Source organism: Ascaphus truei, chromosome 20 (assembly GCF_040206685.1).
Source record: "Ascaphus truei isolate aAscTru1 chromosome 20, aAscTru1.hap1, whole genome shotgun sequence".
Taxonomy (NCBI): Eukaryota; Metazoa; Chordata; class Amphibia; order Anura; family Ascaphidae; genus Ascaphus; species Ascaphus truei.
This window is the reverse complement of record NC_134502.1, coordinates 9,446,408-9,465,991: the sequence shown is the minus strand read 5'-3', so window position 1 is coordinate 9,465,991 and position 19,584 is coordinate 9,446,408. Positions and strand designations below refer to the sequence as shown.

At 41.2% G+C, this 19,584-nt stretch overlaps 1 protein-coding gene across 4 annotated transcripts in view; it reads right to left on the bottom strand.

Moving 5' to 3' along the window:
* Positions 1-7,034: 7,034 nt before the first annotated feature.
* LOC142471308 (uncharacterized) overlaps positions 7,035-19,584 on the bottom strand; it is a 57,254-nt gene continuing 44,704 nt past the window's right edge. For 3 of the 4 annotated variants that reach the window (XM_075578142.1, XM_075578143.1, XM_075578145.1), the window contains exons 2-3: positions 13,110-13,226; positions 7,035-9,924 (exon numbers count right to left, since the gene is read on the bottom strand). In XM_075578142.1, the coding sequence (XP_075434257.1) occupies positions 9,020-9,924; positions 13,110-13,137 (933 nt within the window). In that variant the 5' untranslated portion in view covers positions 13,138-13,226 and the 3' untranslated portion in view covers positions 7,035-9,019. Of the gene's footprint in view, positions 9,925-13,109; positions 13,227-14,866; positions 15,108-19,584 lie in introns of those variants that run through there. The other variant, XM_075578144.1, reaches the window with a different exon arrangement.

Genomic DNA, 19,584 nt, shown 5'->3' with positions numbered 1-19,584 from the left:
GCTGGGGAGTTGGCGTGATCGCCAGACAGCAGAGCGGTAGCGGCATCTACTAGAGCCTTGCGCAGGAGCGCCCTGCTTTTCCGGTACCAGCAGCAGCTTTTCCGGTACCAGCAGCAGCATACCTGCAGATACAGGTTACGGGTGCTTCATATACACAGCTCAGCTGCTGGGGTTGCAGGGTACTTACCGGTTAAGGGCAGCTTACATTTGGGATATGCATTGAGGGTACAAGTGGTGTGACTGAGATCATATCATATTGTATCTCTAGTTCCTATCTGTTATTGGGCCCCCGGTGTGTTTTATTACACCTAAGTGCCACCCCTTACCCAAACATATTATCAATACTATTATTGTTACCTGAATTGTTACCTGCATTGAGACCACTTCCTTTGTTGTGCCTGGACATTGGCTAAATATATGCCTATATACCTACACATGATTGTTAGCATTGGAACACTGGAGGTCATTCTCCATCTTTTTTTCTGGATATTGATGAGGGTAGTCTGTCCATTGTAGCTATATGGAGTTTAGCATCCTTATTTGCTTTTAGTATAATTATTTCTTATTCTCAATGTATTAAAAGATTTCTAGTGAAGTATGCATGTAAGCTACTATTTGGTGTGTTTGAAGATTTATTTTGTTTAGCGGAGGGATAATCATCTATTATACACCTTCCCTTCTTTAGGGACCAGGAATCCATTGTATTTTATATATAATGTAGGGTGTGTATTAAAGTTATTATTCACTGCTATGAAAGCAAGGGTTATGTTTACATATAGCAGTGACGTCATCTTCCGATCCAGCCAATCACAGCGGCGAATTTTCACCAGTTCTCTTGGAGATTAGGCTCTATCTCCTAAAGGTTTCCACACATAGGACTCTAATTGTACTGATTGGGACACTATAAATATTAGGGGGGAGCTTGGATATACTTGTATTGAGCCTGACGAAGCCGCGCAGTCGTCGAAATGCGCTGCTCTTGATCGTGTGGAAAATTGTCCTAAGGAGGCTTCCGTAGTCCTGCACCAGCACTCGGTTTGAACTGCGGAGTTTCTTCCCACCGGACGCGGGAGGGGAGCTCTGACACTGCAGGGGTGCCGGCGACTGCAGCGTAGCTGTTCTGGACTTTTCAATAACACAATTATATCGGCGCCTGTAGGAAATACTTAAATCACCTAATGTGATCACTGACCAATTGACAGTCCAGCCCTTAGATTCCAGACATGGTCACAGAAGTCTTGATAGATGTCTCATGACATGTGGGTAAACGAAAAAGAGAATATCATAGTGCAACACTGATTAAATAAATAAACCAAGAAGAAAAAGTACACAAAAAATAACATAAAACACAGAATAGCTTAACATATACTGGTGATATTTAATGAAAATACACAGAATCATTAAAACATATTAACATTAGACACAAGCTACTGGTGAACTCCTCCGGGTGGTTTAAACGGGAATCCTACTCACAACAATACGGAAGATATCCAGCATCCTGCAGCATCTGCTGCAGAAAACCTCCGTGGGGGAGTACAGGAGAGGGACTACGCAAGTCTCTTCAGACCTAAGACGCCGCTTCCACGTGTCCTGCTCGTACTGCTGCAGCCAAGCTTAATCTAAAGATTGACCGCATTTGTCCTGGTCATTTAAATTTTGGCGCCGGAATTGGCCGCACGCCAGTCGCATCTTGCGGCCGCGCGCGGCCCCGTTTCTCCATTCAGCGCTAATGCACTGAACAATGGAGGCGCCTGCGGCGCCCAAAAAAAAAAAGCGCCAGCGTCTGAATGGGGAGCGCTTTACTTGCGCTGAGGCAGCCGCATTAGATTTATGCTGGCCGCCACTGTACACTCACAGACCCGCTGTGAACGTCGCCGTTGGATGACGTGGTTTGCGCATGCGTCATGGTAGCAAGTCCCAGGGATGGACTGCACATCAAGCGCTAGCCACAGAAATTTCTTGACACTCGGTCACTTCGTCAGGGGAATATGGGTAATTGGAGTGTACACACATATATATATACTCATACAGATTAACAATTAATAAATTAAAACAATTACCAATGATTACATTATAACCAGCAAAGGCTATTCTGCATTATAACAAACATACAAAACTCACACATACAAACAACATAGACTGGACAGTAAATAATCGCACAGTGAAAATCGCACAATAAAAATGCTTGGAGGAAACTTGGATAACTTAGTGTGTCAATGTAAACAATCAGAGGCCAAATTTAAATATATAATCTATAATCTCCCTCAAGAATGAACTCCCAATACTCTTATTCATAGGAAAAGTATACTATATAGATCACCTACTGTATTTAATGTGTTATAGTACATAATACAATAGATGTTCTTATACTCTATGTATTTTTTGCTGTATACCAAGTTTCTGTTACTGTGTGTTTCACATAGCACACTCCCTGCATTTACATACGATCAGCTGGCAGTCATTTCTTAATAACTTGATTCATTGGCCAAAGATCTAGAGCCAGTCAAGGGATGTGCTATAAGAGGATACACCTAGGAATGACCTGTTACTCTCTGATAAAGCACCCTGCATGTGAAACGCGTTATAGCGGCTAAATCAGTATTTCTGTCCATGTTTTTATGAAATAAACCGTTTTTTGATTAAGCATATCCCACACCTTTTTTCTTGTGAGACGCTGTGCACCGGTTTCCTTTCCCCGTGGGGATGCAATATCCAATATGCTTACTACAACTGGGGGCACGCTACACAGAAGAATACAAACAGGATTGCCATTCATTTCCATTCAGTGAGGTGAAGTCAGGCTGACTACAGGATACAACCGGAAGGTTTACCTTGTCGATCACATGTGGAGCTGAGTCATGGCGTTCACGGAGACCAAGAGGGTACAGTACAGCGTGGGAAATATACCTTATTCTGCTGGGAATCGACATCATTGTGCTGTGAGTGACAGGCCAGTCGACGGCAGCATCTTGCAGAGACACGCAGAGCGCACTGATCGGTGAATTTACCAGATTGAATTGGACACGACCAGACTTCCAATTGCACATTCTACTAAGCCGTGAGTAATGTGACTCTCATTGAGTGCCAAACAACGGTATTCATTAAGTGGGATTGATTCTTCAACTCATCAAAAGACTTGTAAGGTTTTTCTAACTCTGTTGAGCACTGGATTTAGAAGCAAGGGGCTTCAGAATTTTGTGTACATAGTTTGTGATACTTTAGAGCTAGAACCCACTACCTCTCTGTACATTTGCGATGTGAGTCCAAGTGTAACCGTCTCTCAAAGACAGAGCTTTTCGAATGTTGTCAATGGGGGGTGGGGGGCGTGGGTGTGGGTTGAGTTTGTTATAGAAAGCTCTGATCTGGAGGTATCCATATAGTTCCGAATGTGGGATATTTTTGCCTGAATTAAGTTGTTCAAATGATTTAATTTTGTTGTTTCCCTCCAGGTCTTTCAATCTCATTATACCATTTTGTTTCCACATTGAGAAGTTTGCACTATCTATCCCAGGAGAAAAATGTGGGTTACCCCCAAGAAGTGCTATCAAAGTGTTTTTGGTAGTAAGACCACATTTAAATGTAGTTGCCTCCCAGATTGATAATGAATTGGTCACTGAGGATAGCGGCGATTTGATATCTTTCCTTGCTATTTGTGGGCTCCATATTAAGTTGCTTAACTCCAACGGGGAGCAAGCCGCACTCTAATGCCACCCATTGTCTCAAATCTGAGTTTATCTGCCATTGAAAAATTGGGTCGCTTTGTACTATGATAACAAGCACGGTACTGCTAAGCCACCTTCTCTAAATTGTCTCAGAAGAGTCTGTTTTTTGATTCTCGCTTTCTTGCCTCCCCAAATAAATTTGGAAATCCCAGACTGAAGATCGAGTATTTCTTTCAGTCTCAGTGGCACTGGGAGCATTTGAAATAAATATAATATACGCGGTAGGAGATTCATCTTTACACTATATATTTTACCAATCCAGGAGATGTTGAATTTTGACCAGCGCCTAATGTCTTCCCTCAGGGACCGAATTAATTTTGGGTAGTTTGCTTTATAAATCGAATTATAATCTTTTGTGATATATACTCCTAAGTATTTGATAGCCTTTTGTTGCCAATAAAAATTGAAGTTAAGGGAGATGAGCTTTTCCATTGTTTTTGGAAAATGTATATTTAAGGCTTTTGATTTTGACTGATCTTAAATCCTGAGATTTTATTAAATTTACCTAACAAGTTGAAGAGATTAGGAAGCGAACTGAGGGGTTTGGATAACACCATGAGGACATCATCTGCGTATAGGGCTTTTTTGTGAGTTTGAATATTAATTTTAAGCCCTGCGATATCTGGATTATGCCGAATTTGGGCCACTAGTGGTTCCAGACACAGGGCGAAGAGGAGAGGCGAGAGGGGGCATCCCTGTCTCATACCACTCTTAATCTTAAAGAGATCTGAGGGAAAGTCCTGATGTATAACCCTAGCTGCTGGACCCGACTATAGAGCTAAGATAGCCAATGTTATTTTTTTCACCAAATCCAAACGCTCCATGCGTAGCTTTTAAGTATGCCCAGTCTATCCTATCAAATGCCTTTTCTGCATCTAGACTTAACACCATGACATATACCTGCTTTGAATTGGCTATTTCTACAGTATCAGATCAATAATACGCCGGGTGTTATCTGCTGCTTGTCTGTCTTTAATGAAACCGACTTGATCTGGGTGTATTAGCCTAGGTAGGATCTGACAATCTATTTGCAATCAATTTAGAGTATATTTTGATATCTGTATTTATGAGTGAGATTGGTCTATAACTCTTACAGTCAAGCAGGTCTTTTCCTTGTTTATAGATTAGTGATATAGACGCTTGGAGCACATGGTCTGGGAAAGAGGCTCCCGCCAGTACTGCGTTAATCATTCGGAGCAGATATGGGGTTATTAATTTCATGTATTTTTTATAATATAAACCTGAAAAACCATCCGGTCCTGGGGCTTTAGATGCCTTCAGGTTTTCGATCACTAGAGTGATTTCCTCCATGGTAAACTCCTTTCCCAACATCTCTCTCTCCCCATTCGTCAACTTTGATAGGTTTGAGCTTGTTAGAAAATTCTTCAAAGCTCTTTTAGTATTAAGGCTGTGTGCCACTTTCTCTCCGTTTTACAAATTTTCGTAGTATAATTTAAATTCTTCTACTATTAATTTAGGATTTCCGGAAATGGATCCTGATTTCTGCCTGATACAGTAGCTTGGATATTGTAATCTGAGAGTGTATTTTTTAATTTGTTTGCTTACATAGTATCTGGCTTGTTTGCTTTTTTTAAAAAAATGTCCTTTTTGACCAATTCAAGGAGTTATTAGTCTGGGAGGTTAACAGTAGGTTCAATTAAATTCTTACGTCTTTTATTTTTTTAAGAGTGCTTGGACTGGTATCCTGCTTATGTTTTTCCAATAGGTCTTTCAATTTAGGCTGAAGCAACAAGATTTTAGCATCTCTTTCTTCTAGCAGCTATACTAATCCGTATTCCTCTTAGTGTGGCTTTGTGAGTCTCCCACAGGGATAGGTGAGAATTCCCTGTTCCTACATTTAATTTTAAGTATTGGTCTATTTCTTTAGCTATTAACTGGGTAATTTCTGGGATTTTCAGTAGGGATTCATTCAGTTTCCAGTTTGCGCCTGGTCTGTCTAGATTTAATTGGGTGCACCGTAGCTCTATAGGTGCGTGATCTGACCATGAAATATCATGGATCCCTGTATGGGAGATCTTTGGGACCAATCTGCTTGATACAAAGTAGTCGTAGATTCTACTGTAAGACAAATGGGGATGCGAGAAAATCTCTGTCAAAAGGGTGAAGTTCTCTCCAGATATTTATTAAGTTATTTTCTTTCAAACCTAATCTTAGTGTAGATGGAATGTCTTTGCTATATCTTCGTGGGGGGCCTGATCTATCCAAGTTCGAATTAAGGACCATATTAAAATCTCCTGCCACTATTATTTGTCCTTTCGCCACTTTATTCAATTTATTGAAGACTTGAGTGAAAAAGGAGGGATCGTAGTCACACGGTACATAAATGGAAGCCAATGTTAGTGTTTGTCTGTTTATTGAGCCTATCAGTATCAGGTATCAACCTTCCTTGTCTTTAACTACAGATTCTACTTTAAACAGGCATCTGTTGTGGAAGAGAATTGCAACCCCTTTCTTTTTCTTGGAGGAAGATGACAGATAATATTGCCTGAAGTGTTTGTCAAGATACTTTGAAGAACTACTAATGCTAAAGTGTATTTCTTGTATTAATACAATGTCGGCGTGTCTCCTTTGGTAATCCCCAAAATTCAGAATAGAATTAGGTATGTACCCCTTTACATTGTGGGATATTATTATTAGTCCCATTTAGGCTATTCATAAGGTCAACAGTTTCCATTGTGGAGAATTCAGTGTGTAATGCTTTATGTTTCACCGTGTCATCTTCTTTCCAGATAGCAGAGGTGTCCTTATTGCGACATCTAGATCAGAACAGACCACACGACCAACTAAGGGGGAGGAGGGGAAGGGAAAAACAGGTAGGGAAGGTGTAACTTTGGAGATCCTTTCGTGATCATAGACCACTTCGGATCTCTTGCCTCTGGGAACTGTCTGGGAGTCAGTACACCATCCAAGGGTGCCCAGCTAACCAAACATACTTGGTCCCCAGCTTCCCAAAAGTCTTTATCGAATGTCCTGGAAATATCATGGGTTCCTTATAGGACACATAGCGAAGGCTAGGGGTGAGAGATCCACCCCCCGGCACTGCTCATTTTATAAAGCTGAAGGGCATAAATCATAAATATATCTTATTAAATCTTACAAACAAGATCAACCGCTGGAGATATAACTGTATATAACTGAATACCATGGAATATAACAGTGAAGTATACCTGTAATTAATCAAAGATAACTGTAAATAGCTATAGTTATTGAAAAAGGACTTAATTAACTTGGAATGATTATATAAAGAGCCAGAGATGACGTAACCTGACACCTTGGGTTGAGACCATGACATTAGAACTTACAAATCAGTTTATTTGTCCCAGTGTAGAGTTAAACAACCCGGCGCATCCCATTTCAGTGTCTCTCCCTCCTCGCGCCCCTAGCCCACTCATAGTCCCAAACCGAATGTCTTCACAGACCCACAGCTCCACAGGCACGATGGCGATCACACAGATCCATAGGCATGATGGCGAGCAGGGAGGAAAGCGGCCTTTGCCCACTTCTCTATTTCTATCGATCTACCCCTCGTTGTGAGCGTCCTATCTTTCTTTATGTCTTTATTTATGGGCCCTATAGGTCAAGCTAGTTCACTACATACTCCTATTTGTCTCCATTTTTTCTATCCTTCCCTCTTATTTATCTGTTTTGTGTCGGGGGGTGTATGATGGTAGGGGGCTTCACTGAACCTTCCATAACCTTTTTCTTCTTTGCTTTCCTTTGGGTGCCGCTTCCAGTCATCTCCTGTGTCTTTATTTTCATGTGTGCCATCCCTTGGTAGGAAACCAAGATGGCCACCGTCTCTGGATAAAACTCTGAACTTTGAACCGCTGCAACTTTATTAACTCAACTTGCGGACAAACGGACACTCAGTTGGTAGGGCCCTTTTAAGACTTAATTGATCCTTAATTGGAATCAATTAAGGGACTTATCTTGCTGTTTTCGCACCTTTGCCTTCACTTTTCTCCACACAGGCTCGGGAGAGGACGTCTCCTCAGCCTCTAGGTTGGTAGAATCATTATTTAGGCCCAATTTTCTCAGAAATGACTCTTTATCCTCTGGACATCTCAAGTTGATAGCTGAGCCATTCTTCAGCACCAGAAGACCGAAAGGGAATACTCAACGGTACCGGATCCCGTTGTCCCTCAGCATTTTGGTCACAGGTAGAAGATTTCTCCGTTAAGTTAACGTGGTTGGGGAGAGATCTTGGACGATTAAGAGCTTAATCCCTTCAAACTCAACAGACCCAGAGGCTCCAGAAATTTGGCACACCGCTTCTTTTATTTTAAAATAGTGAAGTCTGACTATTATGTCTCGCAGGGGGTCTCCTGCTTGAGGTCTGGACCGGAGAGCCCTATGACATCTGTCCATGTGTAAGTCTGAGTCAGGCTTGTCAGGGAACAAGCTCGTCAGCCATCTTGAGACAAGGTCCTCAGGATCCGTTATTTCTTCAGCAACCCCTCTCAACCTGATATTGTTGTGCCGATCCCTATTTTCTGCATCCTCCTGTTTATTGGAGATATAATTTATCAGGGTTTTTAAATGAGCAGTGGTTTTCTCATTTTTGCGCAGCGCTTTAACAGTAGAATCTAGCCGTTTCTCTAGCTCATCGGTCCTGTCTCCTATGTTGTTAATATCGCGCCTCAGGTCTGTCAGTTCTTTTTGTAAGCAAGCTTTTATTTGGTTGCAAAACTCTCTTAAATCCTTCCTAGTGACCGTTTCTTTATCTCTGGCATCCATCTGGGACTCCGATATTTCTTCATCCTCTGAATCTGATCCCACTTGCGGCGCCAGTGGCTCCACTCTCTGTCAGCGTCAAATCTGTTTTATTAAAATAATTTGTCAGAACAGATGTGGATCGCCGCAATTTTGGTCTCGTCTGCATCCTTGTATTTTCCTCCATTTGTTAAGTCGCTTTGCGTTTTGATCCTGTTTGTTTTATATTAAATTGATGCAACAGTTGTGCCGTGGTGTATGGAGCTCACACTCTAAGCATCGCGCATCGTCTATATTTGTTTTAAGGAAGTTTCTCAAACTAAATGTCACGATTCTCACAGTGGACTAATAAAAGTTCCCTTCTGTGTTTAATTTCTCAAATGTTTGAGATGTTTTGAGATCTCAGAAAATTATTTTTACATTCAAAACAATTGGCTTCTTTCATATGAGCTGTGTGATTATTTAGGTAAGCAATTCCCACATTTAGGGCAGCCAAATGGCTTCTCTCCTATTTTACTTTTCCAAGGTGTAACAAGATGTGAGTTATGTATAAAGCATTTTTCTCATTCAGCATTAGTGAATGCGTACTCGCCTTTGTGTATTTTCTTATGTTTATCAAGGTGTACAAGCTGAGTAAAGCTTTTCCCACAGTCACTACAACTATATGGTCTCTCTCCTGTGTGAATTTTCTGATGTGTAAGAAGATTTGAGATCTGAGTAAAGTTTTTTCTACATTTAGCGCAAGTGAATGGCTTCTCCCCCGTATGAATTCTTTTATGTTGATCAAGACTTGCAAGTCTAGTAAAGCTTCTACCACAGTCATTGCACCTATATGGCTTCTCTCCAGTGTGAGTTCTCTGATGCATAACAAGATTTGAGATCTGAGTAAAGCTTTTCCCACATTCACTGCATCTATATGGCCTCTCTCCTGTGTGAGTTCTCTGATGTGTTAGAAGAATGGAGTAGTGACTAAAGTTTTTCTCACAGTCATTACACTTATACGGCTTTTCTCCTGTGTGAGTTCTATGATGTGTAGCAAGAACAGAGGTATGACTAAAGCTTTTCCCACATTCATTGCACTTATACGGCTTTTCGCCTGTGTGAGTTCTCTGATGAACAATAAGATTTGAGTTTTGAATAAAGCCTTTCCCACATTCGTTGCATTTATACGGCCGCTCTCCTGAGTGGGTTCTGTGGTGTATTGTATAAGCTGATTTTGCATTAAAATTTTTACCACATTCAATGCAATCAAATGTCTTTCGAGTTTTGTCTTTGTCAGTTTTCTCTGCGTTACTATTCCCTGTTATGCCCTCCTCATGAGAGGCAGGAATATGTCCCTTTTCACATGAAGTTGATTCCTCAACAATGTTTCTTGGAGATGGTCCCCGACATCTGTTCGATTTTTTTTCATGCACACCATCTTCTCCTTCATAACTTTGTGTAACGGTGTTATCTTCCTTTGTACAATCTGTTGAATAAAGTGGTGTATGAATTCAGGTACATTTCTGCTCATGGAACCATCTCTTGATAATGAATACACTAAGTAAATAAACTTGTTAAATGCTTCAATAGAACTAAAATGTAAATTAAGTTACTATTAACGAAAGATCTCCTAGAAATTGATTATTTGTTCTTCCACAGGCCCATCAATTATACAGCGATTTTGTTTATCTCATTCTCTATATAAGACAATGACACCGTGTGATGGTGAGGGGGTACCCAGGCCAATAATAAAGGTATTATGCCCCGGCTTGGTGCCCCTGTGCCATATTGGGAATTTGTGAAGTGTCAGCTCTGTAGCCCAGTTACCCGTATTACCATGAAAAATGTGTGTGTGTCTTAATTTCAGTTTTGTCAACCAGCGAGGATTTCGACCCACAGGTACAATAAATGGTAGCATAAAGATTTGTTTCAAACAGGGAGAGGGAGTGGCTCACTGAGTAACGACACTGACTGGCACTGGGAGCTTGACGCAGGGGAGCCTGGTTCAATTCCCTGTGTCGGCTCCTTGTGACCTTGGGCAAGTCACTTTATCTCCCTGTGCCTCAGGCACCAAAAACATAGATTGTAAGCTCCACGGGACAGGGACCTGTGCCTGCAAAAATGTCTCTGTAAAGTGCTGCGTACAAATAGCAGCTCTATACAAGAACATGCTATTATTATTATTATTATTATAAACACACTTTCCCACAAACTAAAATGCCCATCTCCTAAAAATGCTTGCTTCTACCTTGGTTCCCATCTCAACTCATTTCTTGAACTCATCTCTTTTTAAGCATGCTAATGCTCAAATACAAACCGGCACCTTGTGAGATATAGTCCAGTGAATGTCCAGGATAACTAATAGGGGTTAAACTCCCATAAGTAGTCAAGTCCCATTCATCCGGATCATCTTGGTGGCTTCGTAGTTAACACCCATGATATGTGGGGTTAAACACAAAGAGATATCATAGTGTATACTGTTGAACCATACAAACAAACATATAACTCAGACTAACATCACTGACTGACAAACAAAAGACTATTACAACACATACCATAAAACACAAACAAACAAGGCTGAAAAGACAATTAAACTAATTTATTAAAACATAAAATGGACACTCAGTTCCATAAAAAGGAGAAGTAGACCTGTTGAAGATGATCTGGTGGTTAAAACCAGAATCCTACTTACAACGGTGCAGATGAAAACAAGTATGTAGTCCCATTAAGATGGAGTCTCTCCTATTAGCCACCCTCAGTGTGCCGACGTCTGCAGACCCGCAGCAATGCTGACTGTGTGCTCCGTGACTGCTCTCACACTGCACAGGCACGCGCTGGGAGAAGGATCCGCTCCTCGTGGTTGGATCAATACAACTGCTTGAATGGCTGCTTGTGTACTTCCTCCGTGGTAGTCGTAACCTCTGACCCCGAGGGTTCATGAGAGAGCCGTAACCTCTGACCCTGAGGGGTCATGCAAGAAAAGGAACACGGCTTCAATATTCACTTCTGTTCTGCAGTCTTCCCTCCAGTGCAGAGTTTATGATGAGATGCTGAATCCACTTCCCCTCCAATTCAATATTAACAGAACGTTTTCATTCTTCATTATTGCAACTGCAAGATAATTTTGCCACTTGTAGTGTATGCTCTTATCCCCTGAGGGTCAGAGGTCACGGCTACCACGGAGGAAGTGCACAAGCAGCTATTCAAGCAGTTGTATTGATCCAACCACGAGGAGCGGATCCTTCTCCCAGCGCGTGCCTGTGCAGTGTGAGAGCAGTCACGGAGCACACAGTCAGCATTGCTGCGGGTCTGCAGATGTCGGCACGCTGAGGGAGGATAATAGGAGAGACTCCATCTTAATGGGACTACATACTTGTATTCATCTGCACCGTTGTAAGTAGGAGTCTGGTTTTAACAACCAGATCATCTTCAACAGGTCTACTTCTCCTTTTTATGGAACCGAGTGTCCATTTTATGTTTTAATAAATTAGTTTAATTGTCTTTTCAGCCTTGTTTGTTTGTGTTTTATGGTATGTGTTGTAATAGTCTTTTGTTTGTCAGTCAGTGATGTTAGTCTGAGTTATATGTTTGTTTGTATGGTTCAACAGTATACACTATGATATCTCTTTGTGTTTAACCCCACATATCACAGGCGTTATCTACAGAGCCACCAAGTCGGTTCGGATGAATGGGACTTGACTACCTATGGGAGTTTAACCCCTATTAGCTTTCCTGGACATTCACTGGACTATATCTCACAAGGTGCCGGTTTGTATTTGTTCTCGTTGTATTGTGTTCTGACTTTGTTCAGTCAGTATTATTCGGCTGCCTACCTCAATTATTGAGTTTCTTTTTGCTCTTTATATTTATTTTTTGAGCACGGTCACTATTTTGTGTGTATAATTTATGAGCGCTTTTTAGCACCTTCTTTTTTTTTAATGCTAATGCTCAACCTACTCTCAGGAAAAACACCCTTGACCCCTGCCAATACTCCCTCCCAAAACCAGGCCCCATTACAGTCAATAACATCCAAAGTCACCGTGTCTCATGAGTATGCTGTCTAGGGGTCACATTTGACACCACTCTATTTCTTTCCACATATAAATATGGTTACTACAATACATCTCGTCAATTTTTCCTCCACAACATTACAAAGATATGCCCCTTCCTCTGCGCCACAATTACTAAAACACTAATGCATGCCCTCATTCTCTTTATTACTGCAACATCTTTTTATATGGACACCCTGCCTCACACCACTCTTCCTAAAAATTATATTCAAAATGCTGATGCTCGAATCAGATCTTCCTTTTCTAGATTTGAATCTGCTCCTACTTGCCTCTTATGCTCAACCAAAGGATGTTTCGTGTTTGCACATTTTACCTCTAAAAAAAATTGATGTGAGAGACGTGTAAAGTAATCTCTCCCTACCTATAAAACTCTTTTCCACTCAATATTCAAAAAGCACCTGTTTTTAGAGCTGTAAATTAATCTTAAAAGCATTTTATTAAATGATCTACACCTATGCTAATAATTGTAATCACTCTGTCTGTTTGCCCCAGCTTGTCTGTAAGTGTTCCTATAGAAATCTTAGGATTGTAAGCTCTATGGGGCAGGGCTTTGCCTTATGTCATCATTTAATTGCTGTACTAGGATGTGTTCATTACTTACCTGTGCTGGTATTTGCAGGTATCTCCATTATCTCCAAGTGTTTTAGTGACAACTTACACAGAGCTCCTCTCTTCTCGAAATCCTTGATACAATGTCTGTTTCACACTGACTGACAACCTGTTCATGACAATGGATGATTATTAACTATATGAATCATGTAAATTTTCCCATAATTTTTTTTCTAGAGCATCTGATACAGTATGTTAGACTAACGCAACTTTAAAATGTGGAGGATTTTGTGGGGCAAGTAGAAGGCAAAAAGAATGACACAGACTGTGATGCATCTCATTATAATCTGTGCACAATGTAACTCCCCCCACCCCCACCCCAAGTCCCCCTACTGATCTTCCCCAAATCACAACCTGGGGCAAACAGGGCAAAATTGGAGCAAAATGGTTTGAGACATACTGTAGGTGCAGGATAAAAATGCCCTGGTTTTGCCCCAAATTTTCCTTGATACATTGTACATTGATCTGTCAGGGGTGGCTGAAAATATAAAATACTTAGAAGCCAGATAGAATTATTAGGAGCCAGTGTTTTGTTAGGGGCAGGGTGTTCCAGCTATCTCCCCACCCCCACCCATCATCGGCTGTGTGTCACTGTGTGTGTGTCAGTCACATATGACAAACCGGCACTGTGACACACATGCACAGATCATCTCCGTCTCTGCTCTGACTAGCCCCATCCACCCTAACTAGCCCTGCCTTCAGCCATCCGATCCCCCCAGAGAGCTGCACAGCTTCACAGCTAGATACACACTTTCATATAATTTCCGACTAGCCCCATTCCAGCCCTCCGATCCCCCACTGAGCGGCAAAGGTACAGACACACACTCACAGATCATCTCCCTCTGCTCTGACATGCCCCACCCACCCTGACTAGCCCTGCCATCAGCCCTCCAATCCCCCTAGATAGCTGCACAGCTAGAGACACACACAGATCATCTCCCACTGCTCTGACTAGCCCCAGCACTTGTGCACCTATTTCCTGCTCTCTGATCCCCTCACGCAGGTGGGTAGCAGTGACTTGACCTGTCAATCAGGTCAGTCATCACTGTGGCTAGCACAGGCACGAAGGAGGGACATTTTAGGCGCACAAGATTTTTCCATCCCTGACTTATCCAATAATTTAACTCATTGCCCCTTACTCGGGGCATATTGATAATATGAGCAAGATAATATGAGATATTCTGGAATTCATTCTCCATGTTTAGTGCAACTAGAATACAATTTCCTGATACATAAACTTTCATGGCTTGTGTAGCAATAGGTACTAGAAACAAAATCAGCTGAACGCAGGAGTTTGGCCACTTAAGCAGTGATGTACCCCACTTTTATCAAATCATCAGTGTAGAGACATACGTAGCCACGCTTCATTAGTCCCCACTGAAACATTGTGGCTATATATCTCAACATGGATGATTCAATAAAACCAGACTAGAATAATGGCCATTGAGGAGGGTGAGAATAGGTATATGTGAAGTTGATGCCTAAGTTCACGAATTAGGTAAAATGTGCCTGTCATGATAATATCACGAGATATTAAGTATTTTAATCAATCTGGCCCTTTAATTGTTAACATTGGTTACAAATTATCTTAAAAATAGATTTTTTATGGCCTGTCAACCTACACCAGGCCTAGTTTTATAGTTTATAGGACTGATTATTTAGAGATAAGGACATCATTTTTTTTGTTAATGGGAAGATTGAAATATGGCTCCCCTAACATTAGAATAAACAGGACCCTTTTAAAAATACCTTGAAAAGCATTCTTGGAAGGGGTCTACAGCGTATCAGGGGGCGTGACTAGCCATACAGCCACGGCATGTTCCACGGCATGTGGCTAAATAAACAGGTAGGGGAGGAAATGGACAAGAAGAGGAAGGTGTTTAGATTCTTTAAGTCAGAAGTGACGGAGACATCGTATCAGAATTATAAGGAATGTAACAAAAATTGCAAAAGGGCAATCAAATTAGCAAAAATGGATAATGAAAAAAGGATTGCAATAGAAAGTATGGTCAACCCTAAAATGTTCTTTAAGTACCTTAATAACAAAAAAATGAGAAAAGAAAATATAGGACCCTTTTAGTGTGAGATGGGTAAGCAGATTATTGGAGATAAGGAAAAAGAAGAGGTATTAAACACATTTTTTGCCTCTGTGTTTACCAGGGAAGAATCAAGTTCAATAGTAGTGCTGCAGGAGGAAGCCACAACCTCCATATTAATGAACAATTGGTTAACTGAGGAAGAAGTTCATAAGTGACTTGAAAAAATTAAAGTTAATAAGGCACCTGGCCCCGATGGCATATATTCAAGAGTTCTCAAGGAGATAAGCTCAGTAATAGCAAAACCATTATATTTAATATTCAAGGACTCCATTTCCACAGGCTCAGAACCACAAGATTGGCGTAAAGCAGATGTGGTGCCTATATTTAAAAAGGGAGCTACATCACAAATGGGGAATTACAGACCTGTAAGCCTGACTTCAATAGTGGGGAAACTACTTGAAGGTTTAATATGGGATAATATTCAGGAATAACCAAGGGAAAACAAAATTATTAGTAATAGTCAGCATGGATTTATGAAGGATAGATCATGCCAAACTAACCTTATTTGTTTCTTTGAGGTGGTAAGTAGGAATTTAGACCAGGGTAATGCAGTTGATGTGGTCTACTTAGATTTTGCAAAGGCTTTTGACACGGTTTCACACAAGAGATTGGTGTACAAAATCAAGAAAATTGGACTCAGTAATAATATATGCACCTGAATTGAAAACTGGTTAAAGGACAGACAACAGGTGGTTGTCATAAATGGAACTTTTTCAGGTTGGGCTAAAGTCGTGAGTGGAGTACCTCAGGGATCGGTACTGGGACCCCTGCTTTTTAACTTGTTTATTAATGACCTTGAGGTTGGCATCGAGAGCAAAGTCTCCATCTTTGCTGATTATACTAAATTGTGTAAAGTAATAGAATCAGAGTAGGATATAATTTCTCTTCAGAAGGACTTGGAGAGACTGGAAACGTGGGCAGGAAAAAGGCAGATGAGGTTTAATACAGATAAATGTAAGGTTATGCATTTGGGATGCAAGAATAAAAAGGCAAATTACAAATTAAATGGGGATAAATTGGGGGAATCCTTGATGGAGAAGGATTTAGGAGTGCTTCTAGACAGCAGGCTTAGCAATAGTGTCCAAAGTCATGCAGTAGCTGCAAAGGCAAACAAGATCTTATCTTGCATCAAACGGGCAATGGATGGAAGGGAAGTAAACATAATTATGCCCCTTTTACAAAGCATTAGTAAGACCACACCTTGAATATGGAGTACAATTTGGGGCACCAATCCTAAGAAAATACATTATGGAACTAGAGAGAGTGCAGAGAACAGCCACCAAATTAATAAAGTGGATGGACAATCTAACTTATGAGGAGAGACTAGCTAAATTAGATTTATTTACAATAGAAAAGAGGCGTCTAAGAGGGGATATGATAACTATATACAAATATATTTGGGGACAATACAAGGAGCTTTCAAAATAACTATTTATCCCATGGGCAGTACAAAGGACTCGGGGCCATCCCTTAAGGTTGGAGGAAAGGAAATTTCACCAGCAACAAAGGAAAGGGTTCTTTACAGTAAGGGCAGTTAAAATGTGGAATTCATTACCCATGGAGACTGTGATGGCAGATGCAATAGATTTGTTCAAAATAAGGTTGGACATCTTTTTAGATAGGAAAGGTATATAGGGATATACCAAATAAGTATACATGGGAAGGATGTTGATCCAGGGATTAATCCGATTGCCAATTCTTGGAGTCAGGAAGGAATTTATTTTTCCCATTATGAGAAATCATTGGATGATGTGACTCTGGGGTTTTGTTTGCCTTCCTCTGGATCAATAAGTATAGATATATGATAACAGATATTTTATCTAAATTTAGCATAGGTTGGACTTGATGGACGGAAGTCTTTTTTCAACCTTATCTACTATATAACTATGCAACTATGTAAGGGGACCACCTGCAGGGCCCACCAGAGGGCCCACAGACACCTGCGGGACCAACTGAGGACCCCCGGACACCCACAGGGTCCACCTGAGGACCAACCGAGGGCCCAAATATATCCACAGGGACCACCTGAGGACACCCATGACCTCTGCTATCAATCATGTAAGGGTAGAGGAGTTGGGTATTAGTGTTTATTGTGGGTAGCGGGGTGGGTGAAGGGGGTATTTGGCCCTTGGTGGGTAGTGGGAAAGGTTAACCCCTTCATTGCCTTAGCAGTTAGCCTCTAAGGTAATTAAGTTGCCTGTAAATGCATTTTTATTTCATGCCGGGGGTCTCCGGTGCTGATATTAATAGATATCAGCTCCGGAGACTCCCGGCATCAATCCGATGCAGAAAAAAAAGCATTTTTTTCTATGTCCTGTATCGCCGCCTCTCCGCAGCCTCACGCCAAATTTTCCTGGTGTGAGGATTTGGGGAAAAACTCACCATTCTAGAGCCTCGATAACCTAATCGCGGCTACAAGAATTGCATGAGTTTCAGATCCTGACGATAAGGGGGCTTATGTCCACTTACCCGGCGATTTTTAATGATGGCTGAAATTTTTGTCAATTCATGCCTTTATCGTCCACTTACTGAGGCTTACTGAATAGCAGTAGGCATTTTGGCAGAGAAGTGCCTTTTTGACGCTTATAGCATAGGCCCATAGTGTTCAAAAGGGCAAAACTGTCCAAAGTTGTAAAAGATTACAAAGAACATCAAGTATATAGGTGGCTGCAAGGCATACAGGACAACCCAGAGCTGATGCAAATACTACAGATGCACTAAATATGCTACTAACCGCAGTCCTACCACCACCGGCAGTGACTGACATTACTGATCGCACTGACCCCCACAATCCTACCAACACAACTCTTTTAGAACAGGGACGCTTAAACCCACAATGAGGGAAAAGCTGTGTTGCAGAGGGGGTGGCCGCAAACACACGGTCACGAAAACCTCCACACTCACAAACTTGGACACTGGTATACAATGTATGGTCTTACTCTCTTAGTGACAGTGAATTCACACTACTCCAGAAAAGACTGTCATTTGTCCTTACATTTAAACCTTCTGCATTTGAAGCTGAAATCGATGTTAATACTATATCGCAATTTCAAACTGAAAGACTTTTTCAAAAACAATACCCATGCCAGTGGCAGCATTCATACATTTAAATTACGGAGTAACTTAGACCCGATTAATACGAATCCGTCCCTAATAACCTTTGAGAGGATTGTCCATAAAGATATACAGTTAGGTCCGGAAATATTTGGAGACTGACACAATTTTCATAATTTTGGCTCTGAACGCCACCACAATGGATTTGAAATGAAAAAACTGAGATGCAATAGAAGTGCAGACTTTCAGCTTTAATTCAAGGGGTGGAACAAAAATATTGTATGAAACGTTTAGGAATTGCAACCATTTTCATACACAGTCCCCATATTTCAGGGGCTCAAATGTAATTCGACAAATTAACACAATCATAAATAAAATGTTAATTTTTAATACTTTGTCGAGAATCCTTTGCAGGCAATGACTGCTTGAAGTCTGGAACGCATGGTGATCACAAAACGCCGGGTTTCCTTCTTTGTGATGCTTTGCCAGGCCTTTACTGCAGCTGTCTTCAGTTGTTGCATGTTCGTGGGTCTTTCTGCCTTAAGTTTTTTCTTCAGCAAGTGAAATGCATGCTCGATCGGGTTGAGATCAAGTGATTGACTCGGCCATTGCAGAATATTCCACTTCTTTGCCTTAAAAAAACTCCTGGGTTGCTTTCGCAGTATGTTTTGGGTCATTGTCCATCTGTAAAGTGAAGCACCGTCCAATCAATTTTGCGGAATTTGGCTGAATCTGAGCAGACAATATATCCCTATACACTTCAGAACTCATCCGGCTGCTTCTGTCTTCTGTCACATCATCAATAAACAATAGTGACCCAGTGCCATTGTAAGCCATGCATGCCCATGCCATCACACTGCCTCCACTGTGTTTTACAGATGATGTGGTATGCTTCGGATCATGAGCCGTTCCAAGCCTTCTCCATACTTTTTTCTTCCCATCATTCTGGTACAGGTGGATCTTAGTTTCCTCTGTCCAAAGAATGCTGTTCCAGAACTGGGCTGGCTTTTTTTAGATATTGTTTGGCAAAGTCTAATCTGGCCTTTCTATTCTTGAGGCGTATGAATGGTTTGCACTTTGTGGTGAACCCTCTGTATTTGCTCTCGTGAAGTCTTCTCTTTATGGTAGACTTGGATAATGATATGCCTACCTCCTGGAGAGTGTTCTTCACTTGATGTTGTGAAAGGGTTTTACTTTACCATGGAAAGGATCCTACAATCATCCACCACTGTTGTCTTCCGTGGGTGTCCAGGCCTTTTTGTGTTGCAGAGCTCACCAGTGCGTTCTTTTTTTCTCAGAATGTACCAAACTGTT